Source organism: Gymnogyps californianus, chromosome 3, assembly GCF_018139145.2.
Source record: "Gymnogyps californianus isolate 813 chromosome 3, ASM1813914v2, whole genome shotgun sequence".
Taxonomy (NCBI): Eukaryota; Metazoa; Chordata; class Aves; order Accipitriformes; family Cathartidae; genus Gymnogyps; species Gymnogyps californianus.
The window spans coordinates 38,760,038-38,773,039 of NC_059473.1; the positions used below are offsets into that span (position 1 = coordinate 38,760,038).

At 40.6% G+C, this 13,002-nt stretch overlaps 1 protein-coding gene across 4 annotated transcripts in view; it reads right to left on the minus strand.

Annotated features, from left to right (window-relative positions):
* SPAST (spastin) overlaps positions 1-12,748 on the minus strand; it is a 37,639-nt gene extending 24,891 nt beyond the window's left edge. The window contains exons 1-4 of one of the 4 annotated variants that reach the window (XM_050893936.1): positions 12,343-12,748; positions 7,566-7,649; positions 6,218-6,301; positions 445-540 (exon numbers count right to left, since the gene is read on the minus strand). In XM_050893936.1, the coding sequence (XP_050749893.1) occupies positions 445-540; positions 6,218-6,301; positions 7,566-7,649; positions 12,343-12,748 (670 nt within the window). Of the gene's footprint in view, positions 1-444; positions 541-6,217; positions 6,302-7,565; positions 7,653-12,342 lie in introns of all 4 variants that reach the window. The other 3 variants (XM_050893935.1, XM_050893939.1, XM_050893937.1) reach the window with 3 other exon arrangements.
* Between the last annotated feature and the right edge of the window lie 254 nt (positions 12,749-13,002).

Below are 13,002 nucleotides of genomic sequence, written 5' to 3' on the forward strand. Positions count from 1 at the left end.
AGAGTAAAAAAATCTGAAATTTAAAGCAGCTTAATGCAAATTCACATTCACTCTCACAATATCATAAAGGAAGAACTACTTATGTAGGCACAATATATAACCTACATATTCTACATTGAATTTGACACTTTCAAAAACAGGTTTAATTTAATTCCTTTAAGAATATAACATGAGAAATATTTTCTAAAATGTTGTCTTAGTAAATAGTTTTGGATTCTAGGACAGTCATTGTAAGAGAGAACTGAATACTACAAAATAAAACAGTCTTGTCAAAGTCATTGAAAGGATGGAATGTATTTTATATAAAGCCTTTAAAAACAGAAATATAAAACATTTTTTTTTTTAAGTTGGTGGGGCCAGAACATAGCATTGCGTCTCTTTCTCTGTAATACACCAGAAACTGAGAGACATCCCCTCAATAGGCGCTGGTAAAACCAAACCCACCTGACTGGAGATGTCCATTGCGGCATGCCAGGTTAGTACTGTCATTATAGACCTCCATTTGCGGCTTGGAAATTTGCAAAACTGCCTGCAGCTTCTCTACATAGTAGACAGAGGGGGAGGGAGGAAAAAGGACAAAATAAACAAACAAAAAATAAAAATGAACCAAGAAAATTTATGTATGTTGAACACACAAATGTCAAGTTTGGCTTTGTTATACTTGATACAGGGTTAAAGATAAAAGGAGTATTTCTATCTATTCTACAGGTTTAGCAAATTTGTAAGAAAATTCTGTCAGTATGAGCATGACTGAAAACAGCTTTAAAACCAGCCATTTACGGCTGAGTTAATTGTAACAATCTTTCCAGTCTAGTGATTGTAGTTACTTCCCAAAAGCAATGGTCAGGATTAATTCAACTTCATTTACTAAATATTTTTGTTGATAACCCATTTCTGAAAGCCCGCCCCAAGGTGTTACTTTTGACCAACTGCAAGGAGTCGTCACTTCCCTGCATATAAAATGTTTCACTTAAGTAGTAACAGCCAGTCAACATTTTACAGAAACCTCAACTGTTCAAATAAAACACCATATATATACACACTACGATGATGTCTTTCAAGATCTCTATTTAGAAATATAATTGCCTTGAAATTAAGTCAATAAAATTGTCATGCAAGCTGTGTTCTTTAAGAGGATTAACTTCAGAAACATCTGAATACAAGATTTATAAGGTTAAATATTAAGCAGAAAGAAATTAACTCTAAGAAGGCATGATAAACTAGCCAAAGCATAAGTCAAAGAGGTGTAAGGCTGCAAACGACACAAAACAAGAATTAAGTCTCAGGACTGTTTGTTCTCTGCAGCTCACCTACCACTCCTGCTTTTCCCACTGCAGTTAAAAACCTCTAGGCCTTACTTTTGGGGCACTTTACAGCCTCTCCCACCTTTATTTCACACACGCACACACTTTTTTTGTAAAAACAAAACACGGTTCGTAAGGATGCAAGGCATACATTGTAACACTCCCACTCCCCCTCCCCCCCCCTTTTTTTTTTCTCCTCTCCCCCAAGACATAACAGTACCAAGAAGCTGCAGGAAAAGAGATGACCAAGTGGAGGAGCGATGTCCTCTGGCAACATGAAAGCACATATTGCAAAAGAAGCAGAACACTATTGAAAATGTGCACATGCAAGATCATAAATGCCCTGACTGGAGGAATAATTGTCATTCAGAGCTTACAGATCGTACAGCCAACAAGCATAAACACTTCCTTGCTTCCACTCGTCTGTTACAGATCTTTTTCCAGTCTTTCTGCTTCATTCCTTTCTTCTGCCTACTCCTGATCACTCACCGCTTAGCTTCCCTGAAAAGTATCTTTAGACCCAATAGTTTAAGTGGTGGCTTAATAATAATATCCAGACTGAACAAGACGCGGTTTAGAGTGAAAACTTAGTAGCCACAAGCAAATATGAAAAGCTAAAGTTCAAGAGTAGTATGTCCACCCAGGGTTTACTTTCTTTTAAACTGAAAGCATTGAAGAGTCGGGTACAGTAAAACAAAGAAATGTTAGTCACAGAAGAACAGCCTACAAACAACCACAAGCTTTGTAACTTGCAAGACGTTACCCCAAGAAACCTCCCTCTAAAGAAGTCTAAGAAAAGTCGTTCAGTATGACTGACTGCAGACACAGTGGGCGCAGCACTACTGAAGGAGACAGCAGAATAGTCTACTCCCTGCCCACTGCATGCAATCTGAATGGAAAGTATATAGAGAAGCTTAGGAAACAACATTAGTATTAATAGACTTGGCAAGATATTAGATAATCAGTTAAGTTTTGGAGAACATTTCTGAGCTTTACAAAAAAAAACTTTCTAGCGAATGACCATAATAAAATCAGCTGGCTTGGGCACAAATTCAGGAAATGCTATTTGCTTCAACACTACAGTTTGAGACTGGGGTTTTACCACAATTATCAATGGCTTAGCAAGTTCCACTATTCAGGAACTCCAAAACTGCAACCAAAAAAACGTAATCCAACTGCTGTCCAGTTTCAATTCATACACTGTCTTCCCATCACATTACGTATTAACAGGTAATTTTAATATTGCACATAAAACTACATAAAGCAAACATATAAACTTTTCTTGAGACAGCATAGCTGTAGAGCTCTCGGGAATAATGAAAATAAATTGAGCTATTAAATATTATTCCAGGGAATTAACAGGACACCCTATCACCTTTCATTTAAATGCTTTCTCCCTACGTCTCCAGACATTGGGGGGGAGGGGGAGCGGGAGTTTACAGAATCTCATTCATTATTTCTCCTTGATGATACAACATTGACATAAACCTACCAAATAAACACCACTGCAGCTGTTGTCTTGAGTTCAAGGTAACTGATTTCTAATAAAAAAACATTGCCCTATAACACAAGCCTGAAGCAAAAACACCATGACCTCCAAGAAAGTGGAAGAATTCCAAAAGGTGTCCATTGAAGCCCATATCTATACCCAGGCAGAATTATTACCAAAGAGGATACTGATGAAAGTTATTTTCATTGTGTGCCATGTGCATCCTTCAACCAAAATACTGAAGCTACACATAGTACACAGAAAGTCACTAGTGCTGACAGAAATCTGTCCCCCTACAGAAAGTCTCTCTGAAGTGGGAGAACACAAATCAGTACAACACGTGTATAGCATTAGAACTGAATAGTGTTGCACTGGACATTGTGGTTACCTATCTTTAGGAACAGCAAACTGCTGAGTTTTATGCATCGATTGTAGAAAACAAATATCCTCCTCTGATTCTAAATATATCAATTATAACTATTCTAACATGGGTGATCAGTCATCTAGGAGAGATCATGTCTATGAAGACCATCAGAGCAAGATTTATCCACTCATCTAAATAACTGCACAGCTAACACACCCCCAAACGTGTCAAAAACAGGGGCCACCACCAATTTGAATGGTAGAACTTGGAAGTCCGCTGACAGCTAGCACAACTCAATATTGTCACTGGACTGCCAAAGTGATCAAGTCACCTTGAGGTGCTCTGTGAAACATACCTGGAGTAACTTCCGCTTTGATGCTGTGTCATAGTACAGCTTTAAACCGAATATAATACAGTAATTTAGACTCGAGATGAAAACAGGACTCAGAATAGCAAAGCCAACATCCAAGATGAGCAGCTACATCCTCTTGGTCGAACACTAAAAGGCATCAGTGGTGTGATGACACATGGTGATAACACATGGGTGTAATCAGACATCACACTCCCATCAGAGGTGTCAAACACCCCCATCAGTGGTGTCATGCAACTTAAACTTACATTGATGATGCAACACACTTCAAAAATCAAAGCACTGACCGCTTTTAAGGGACAGTTATAATCCATATGATATAATTTTTACTTTCTATGTATTACCAATGTAACTTGCTTGACTGGATGGTATTTCAGCTATGCAGTCTGCAATCACATCTCTGTCTAGCAAGCAGGATGAAATATTTGATATTGTTGTGTACTTTAAGTTTGTTTCATCCTGCCAGCTAATGCAATAAAGGACTTGCCTATTCTCCCTTAAGAAATGGAGAAATTCCACTGGGCTAGAGGAAAACACTTACTCTTTGATCTTAAGAGTTGAATTCATAGCAAAAATCACTCTGTTGAACCTTAAGAGCTTCAAGAGCCTCAGGTTTAGTTCAACTACAAAAGCATCTCTACACCACTTAAAAACTTCCAAATATCTGTTAATGTAAGTAACAAGCCAAAAGCTATGTTTAGAATTGCACATGCAATTCAACTCTAGATTACCTTAAATTTCCACAAAATCCATGTAAAATGACATATAAAGTAATAAAAACAGATGCTGTCAATACTTGAAAGTTGGTTAGATGGTATAACAAATATTACCCAAATAGATCCATAATGATCAAGCTTTCAGGGATTTAAAGCCATTGGAATATCTCTCCAAACAACATCTTTTTCCTTCCTAAAGGGCAAATAACTTCACTTGCTGCTTTCTATCCAAATTTTGCTCTCAGGTACTCTGTTTGAGGCAGATCCTTAGTGCAAACTGAACAAGAACCTAAGTAGAACAAAGTACTAAACTTCTGATAATTTCAAAGTAAAAATAAAATAAAATCATATTTGACATCAACTTATGCAATAAGCACTATTCTATCTGTTTACCTTTCAATCTGCACTCTGAACAAAGCATACAAACAGCATGTGATCGCACATTCTGGTAGTAGAGATGAATGTACCATCTTGATTTCAACTTTAGTTTTTTTGCAATGTTGACCCTGTTTATCTTTTCAATCAGAGCACAGCAAGTGAGCAACTTATCAACACTGCAAGTGCTACTACAATAGCACATGCAAGGACAAAGCACCACCCACAAAATACAGACACTGCTAATTCAAGGTTCAAAGAACAGCAAATTTTTTAAAGAAATCCTAGTTACTTGCAATTAGGATGTCAGTAACAAGCCATACCTTATCAAAGATTCTTAGCATGTAATCACTTTCACTCTTTTGTTCACTAGTTTATATTACCTCTAGAAGTCAGCCTTTAACCCTAATGAGTAGAAAATATCTTTTCTGCATATACTAAGGTTCTACCGACAAACACCCATAATAAAGCGTAGAAGCCGGAAGCCTCTTTCACCCCATGTTCCCTTCACTTTTTTCAAAAAGAACTAAGGACACCAGGAACTCAAGGGAAACAAAAGAGATTCACTTTCTTGTGGTTGTCACAACTTCCCTGTCAACCACCAGACAGGACCACAGAATCAAAAAGTGTAAGAGGAGAAACATGAGTTTTCCTGTCTGCTCTATACACTCCTAGGAGAGGGAGTTAGTAGAACTCAGAACAACACAGTGCAAGATTAAAGCTGCAGATACGCAAGTTAAACTCAAGTACATTTGTTAGTTCTCCCTTAAAGAGCAGTTAAAAAAAATAATCTTTATTTTCATTTTACTGCCTGAACTGAAAGCATTTCCAAAGATCTCAATTTAGAGGATACACTACACAAAGCTGTGAGTTTGTTGCTTGATGGGGAGGGGTGATCTTGGTCTATCATGCACAGTAAGATGCCATTTCCAATCCTGCCTGTTTTAGTCTGTCCATTAAGAGCTTATATACAACACTTAATTTTGATAAAGTTAAAACTATACAACACGGTGCTTCTGAAAAGAAGTGATCTTACTTGTTAGTCTTAAAATAGAACACTACTAGATACAAATTACGAGAATTAGGAATTCACAACCTTATGGTCTACATAATGCTAAGGAATTATTACTACAGTACATACCAATAATCAGGAAAATTATTATCATATAAGTGACAACAGAATTAACAGAACATGAAGCAGTTACACTTACAGAAGGCACACTTAGCATTCATGATCAGCAATATATCGTAAGTTTTACTACAGTTCTAACACAGAAATCCTAAACTAACTCCAACAAAAGTTAGTCAAGACTTCCTCAGTTTATGAGTCAAGCGTGCTACTGTATAAAGACTTCTCAGTTACTTTTACACCTATTTCTTAAGGCATAGGGAAGTGGGTCATGAGATTCCAATTTCAAAATCCATCAACAGCATTTTAAAAAGTATTACTTACTCTCAACTAAAAACCAAACTTAAGAGACCCTACACAGATAATGACTCCTTCACTTTAAAAATCAAAGTCATATTTTAGAAGAATGCATTACATGAAGTTGTGTGAATAATGACAAACTTTCCAAAGTCATGAATTGTAACTGGTACCTAAAAGCTGCAAGCGATCCTTGGCCATTGCCAAATTTGTCATCATTTTAGATTGCAGACGTCGAGCCCGTTCACACTGATCACCTTACAAAGAAAAATCAATGTTAAAACACAATTTGGCAAATTAAGTTTTTTAAGTGCTAAAATACTGACACCCAGCCTTCCCTCCTTTTCCTCCCACCCCTTATCTACCCCCTCCACTAAGGAACATCATTGCAAAACTAATGAAAAAATCCTAAAGCTTTCTATTTAATCAAGAATTTAAAGTTAGTTGACACTATCTGCTTTACAATATTGCTCATAGAGCAGTGGGAATCCAAGCATTGCTTTGCATATTCTCTAACATTTCATGATGACCTAATATATGTTCTTTGTCACTGCATTTTTCTAAACAGAAGTTGAACAAAAAAGATTTTTAAAAAGCTTGAAAAGTGACTGAGAGGCAAGTACAATTTGAAATAATTCACTTTGGCAAAATTAACTGATTTAAGTTCAGTTGACTGTGTCCCTTTACATTTCAAAACACACAGAATTACAGACATTAATATCACCACTTCCTAAAAAATAATGTCTGCTCAAGTCAAGCTTTTTAATTGTGCAATTTAGACGGGTTGTATCAAATGCCCCTGGTATTGCTGCATAAGTAACATGTCACCATATACTGTTCACAAACATTTCTAAACATAGTTGACAAACAAAACAGCAGCCTGCAAAAGCAGTTACAGGTTTGGGTGTGTGTGGGGGTATTATTATTATTGTATTATTATTTTGAGGACAGAAATTCTTAGCAAGCCCTTCACTACAACTATTTCTCTATGGTACATACCTGCTTCTACACTACCACTTAAAATGTTTCCATATACACAGATGGCTTTCTTCCTTTGTTGGAAATGTTCAGCTATTTTGGCATAAGATATTCAGAAACACAATGCTAGACCATTCCAAACTGGGGTGTTTCTTTTTGAGTTATACTGAAGGGAATATAAAATTCTGCATAAGTGAGAACATGAACTGTCAACTTTGGCAAATAAAATCGGAACTCAATTTGGCATTCCCATTATGTATGAAATCAAGTGTTTTACTTTAGAATTTTCATGAACTGCTTGTGATTTTGGACAGTCTGAAAATATTTGGAGCAAGATTTGCACGTTATAGACCAGAACATTAAGGTAGAACAGAGAAATGGACCAGTGTTCACCTACAGCTAAAACACAAATAAGAAACACGCTTACGAATGAATTCATACAGAAGACCATTCCTAGCACCTACCATATTCAGCAATATTGATTCCTCGCTTTGAAGAAGCCATAAACCAAAATCTTTTCCACAAAACTCAAAACTGGCTTACCTTGACCAATTACTAAGACAGCTATTCCTTTTTCCAGTTCTTCAATTCCTTTCTTATACCATTCAACAGCTTGTTCCTTTTGTCCTGCTTAAAAAGGAAGTGAACCCATTATTTTCTGTAATGAATCAAAGCTTAGGAATGGTTCCATATAATGCTGCATAAAACAAGTAAGAGGAAGGAAGAGATATTTGAACAAAATCCTATGACTTAAAGAAACACTTAAAGGGACACTGTCAACTTTATATCTACTTAGTTTCAAATAAGCTTTTCTATTAAAAACAGGTACTACACCAGCCTCAAATCACTTTTGCCTGTTTTAGGGATACTTCTCCATCCACCTTAAAGAGATCAATTCCCTAAAAAAACCTCAAACAACTCACAAAAAAAAAAAAAGGTAAAAAAGCTAGACTACACATGTTCATTCACAGCAGAAATGGTGAAGTTAACAGTTTTTCTTTCTGGAACATCAAATTGAGACATGCCTCTTAATCTTCCAGTGATAGCCAATACCAAAGTAACACTAGAAGCACAGAAACTCAAGAAGAAAAGCAATGAGTCTAAGATACTACACGAGTGAGACGAGACACTTTTTCTCTGGTTAACTTTTGTACAGAGCAGCTCATTTGTCATGGGGGTATTTCTTTGTTCATCCTGTCATGAAACTGCTGTATTGCAGGTGTATGTCAACTTTCACATGAAGTACAATACATGTAGAATGAGAGTACACCTCTGTACCAACAATGTCCTAAATGGGTATTACCGCAAATACAACCATGAACACGCCTATGCCTAACCTATACTATCTGACACCACGACGGCAAATAAACCATTGAAGAGATAGTCGTATCTACTTCATATTGCTCCCCTTCTATAAATACTCTGCATTAAAAAGATACTTGCCTGCATATGGAAACATACTTTTGCAAAGTAGCTATGCCATACTAAGCATGCCTTTCCACACAGGAATACAGCACATTAGGTATTACAATTTAAACCTAATTAGCATTAACAAGCTGCTAGTGCTAGAAAAAACAAAAATGCCTAGAATGAAACCTTCAGATATTATTACCCTAGTTTCAGAAGAGACAAGGTTTCACAAAAACTATTGCTAAGTGCCAGTTACCAGTGATTGTGTTGCTTCTGCACTCAAATCTTTTGGTAACCTCAGTCCCAAACCTATTTTCTAGCAAATTTTAGTGCCAGTAAAAATATTTCAGTACACTTCTAGAATCCTCTTAAGGGTTTTCTCTTTCTCCTCGTGTCCTGGTTGCGGCTGGGACAGAGTTAACTCTCTTCTTAGTAGCTGGTACAGTGCTGTGTTTTGGATTTAGTGTGAGAATGATGTTGATAACACTCTGATGTTTTAGTTGTTGCTAAGTAGCGCTTATCTTAAGCCAGGGACTTTTCAGTTTCTCATGCTCTGCCAGCAAGCAGGTGTGCAAGAAGCTGGGAGGGAGCACAGCCGGGGCAGCTGACCTGACCTAGCCAAAGGGGTATTCCATACCATGGAACATCATGCCCAGCATATAAACAGGGGGGAGTTGGCCGGGAGGTGCGGATCACGGCGCGGGAACTAACTGGGCATCAGTCAGCGGGTGGTGAGCAATTGCATTGTGCATCACTGTTTTTTTTCATTCCCCCCCTTCCTTTTTTTGTTGTATTCCTTTTCATTACTATTATTATTATATTTCATTATTACTATTGTTAGTATTATATTTTACTTTAGTTATTAAACTGTTCTTATCTTAACCCACGAGTTTTACTTTTTTTTCCTTTGCTTTCCTCCTCCTCACCCTGCTGGGAGGGGGAGGGGGAAGCGGCTGCGTGGTGCTGAGTTGCTGACTGGGGTTAAACCACAACACCTCTCCAGATGCAAAATCTTTTAATAACATTTGGCAAGTCACCCTGTGCGGGTAATTCCACGCTTTGCTCTTCCTACCGACACAAACCACAGGAGCAGCACCCTCCTACAGTCATGTACATCACACACCTTGGGAATCATTTTATTACTGCCCTTTCTCTGCCAGCCTCATATATCCTGAATGTTAAGGACAAAGCTAGATAAATTAAATCATCGAAGCTGAGTGACTCTGATCCTCTCTGTAGCTTCTTTTTCTTTAGGCTTCTCCCCATCACCTATAGAAACAGTTTCACCTGCAGTGTAAATCAATGCTGATTATGGCTATTAGAAATCAGAGATGATTCCAGCCACCTTTGCTACTGCCTGAATTGCTTTGCTATTCTGAAGAGCAGCTGCAAACATGCCAAGGTCACGATTACAATCTCACTTCCACCTTTTAACTGGAGAAGTTTTAAAAGCAATATACCAAACTGAGCTGTTTGCAAAGGTCGTGCTCTGAATCTGCACAGAACAGTTTACTAGTTCTCAGTGATCAAGACATTAAAAGTACAATAAAAAGTCACATTCCTTGAAGCCATTGATTTGCTGCACTGGGTCTGGCTGGGATGGAGTTAATTTTCTTCACAGCAGCCGCTATGGTGCTGTGTTTTGGATTTGTGACTGAAAATGTTGATAACACACCGATGCTTTGCCTATCACTGAACAGCTTGCACAGCCTCAAGGTTTTCTTTTTCCCGCTCTAGATCCCCAGCCAGTAGCCTCGTGGTGCACAAGAAGTTGGGAGGGGACACTGGCAGGATGACTGACCCAAACTGGCCAAAGGGATATTCTGTATCATATAATACCATGCTCAGCAGTAACAACTTGGCTAGAGGAAGGACAGGGTGGGGGCTGCCTTCCAAGGCAGCCATTGCTCAGAAACTGGCTGGGCATTGGTAAGCAATTGTCTTTGCATCACTTGTCTTCCGTGCACCTCCTTCCTTCACTTACTAATGCGTCTTTACACTGAACCACAAGTTTTCTCGCTTTTGCTCCTCCTATTCTCTCCCCTGTCCCACTGAGGGGAGTAAACAGGCAGCTATGTGGGTGCTTAGCTGCTGGCTGGGGTCAACCCACCACATGTGCCTTCTCAGTCCCAGGAAAAGATGTTAAGCTTGATTTTGAAAATACCAAATCAAGAATATTAATTTCCCCAATAATTCAGAAGCATAAAAATTACCAGAAGTGCTATCATAACTACTGAAGTGTGCATAGCTTCCAGAACAGCAAAAATGCCACAAAATTAACAGGATATTAGACAATCCAGAAGTCCTAACCATTTCACATACTATGCCTAATAAATTGTCTTCTGTTGGAAGTTATAAAAAAAACTTGTTTACATATCAAATAAATTCAAAGGTATGCATGTATTCCAGTAAAAACAGATAAGCAAATAACAAATCTATGTATTAAAACAAAGTGAGTTCTTAGTGAAATGAATATTGCATTTGCAGGGTTGTAACAGCTTTGCAACTACTTGTGTTAGCAGCAAAGATTTTTCTCTTACTAAATGTATGACCTGTGCAGCTAATTCATATATGACAACCCTAAAAACATCTATAAAGCAACTCAATAATTAAAATTGGTATTTGAAGGCTTGCCCTTCAAACCACCAACAGTTATAAGCCACAACAGAGGAGCAGGCACCTGATAATTTAAGACTTTGCTACTCTTCACATAGCAATCATCAACAACACTGAAGTTTTAAGCTACCTCACCTTCTTTCATGCTTTGCTCCTATGACCCTCAATGCTCTTCTACTGTACATCTGTTCTGAACTAACCTTGCTGCACATGCTGGTTTTTTTTTTCTCCCAGAGCTTACCACTGCCACTCCCGAATTGTCAATGCAAAGCAAGACACATCCCTCGCTTTTATGGTGCTCTCAGCATATAGCTTCTATTGAAGGCCTATTCCTATGTTTTTAACCTCCTCCTCTAGGATAGCAGTTTCACTAAAGCTCAACTGAAAGGGTATAATAAGGTATTCTGATGTTTCCAGATAATTTTAAAACCCAGCACAGCATGCCCCTAAGGACTACCTTTTGGATGCTGACAGAGTTGTGCTGCTGCATTTATAATAAATGGCTAAATCAAATGCACTAGCAATTGCTTTTTTTTTTAATCTTTCAGACAAAAAAAAAAATCCTCACTCCTGTGTTTTAATCGAACTCTAAACATCCTCCTTAAGGTCTTCTAGTCACATAGTGATAGGTTTTTTAAGAGTAAGCATGTCAAACAGTTTAAGAAAAATAATTTTTAAAAACTGCCAAAATGGGAATAAATATTTCTTTCCTTAAAAGTCAGACGATTCCAAATGGGCAGTTTGGGGGCCAAGTTTCCTGAAGACTCACTTCAACGCTTCCATCATTTGCCAGACAGTACATTAAAGGATGCACCCTTATTATTGTCCCCAGTGCTTTTGTTGTCCGGGTGGCCTGGTTAAACCGACAGCTAGTTACAGTCACACCCCCCGATTTTTAATCGCTTCACTCAGACCTCCGCATCAAAAACTTTAATGTTATTAGAGCGAAATCCAAAGACTTGCTTCGCGTGGGAAATTAAGTCTGCGCCGCAGCTTTTTGACCCAACCTGCGCCTCCCGGCTGCGGCGATGCAGGGACGGACCCAGCTGGGGGCGGCGGGGGAGCAAAGCACCGTCACCGCATGCAGGCACCGGCACGCAGTTCGCCCTCCCGCACAGATCCTTCGCAACCCGTATTTCTCACATAACCGGGTTTTGTTTTCAACTCAAAGCGGCAGCCCCGGTCCCCCGCCGCACGGCCGAGACGCCCTGCCCGCCCTCCCCACGCCGGCCTGCCCGGCCCGGCCCGGCCCGCCTCCCCCCGCAGCCCGGGGCGGCCGCCGGCGCTCCCCTACCTCTCTCGTCCTCGTCGATGCGCAGCGCCATGGAGATGCACTCGAAGGCCCGCTTGTGACAGGCCCGCACCGTCTCGGGCGCCCCGCCGGGCTCGGGCGCGTCGCCGGCCCCGGCCCTGCTGCCCTTGGCGGCCATGAGGGCGCCGCGGGAGAGGCGCTCGCAGAGCCAGGCGAAGAGCAGCCCGAGCTGGAAGGCGACGAAGCGGAGCAGGGCGAAGGCGGCGAAGAGCGGGTACGAGAAGTAGTACAGGTTCCGCTTGTGCGGGGACGCCGCTGCCGCCGCCCCCGCCGGCGGCACGGGGGGGGCCGGCCCGGGCGGCGAGGAGGGTGAGGCCCCGGCGGCCGGGGGCGCGGAGCTGGAGCCGGCTGAGCCCTTCTTTTTCCCTCTGCCGCCCGGAGAATTCATTCACCGCCGTCGCCATAACCCGCTGCCAGGGACTGACAACAACCGGCCATGGCGGCGGCGGCGGCGACGCCCCTTTCGCTCGGCCCCAGGGGGAGGAGTGCGCAGCTGCCCTTGCCGAATGCGGGGCGGCGCCGCCACCGCCGCCCCCAGCGCCGCTATTGTCGACGCGCCGCAGCGACCGCGACAATAGGAGGCGGGGATGGCGCCGCGGGGCGCCTACAGCTCCCGGCGTGCCCCGCCGCGGCGGCGGTTCG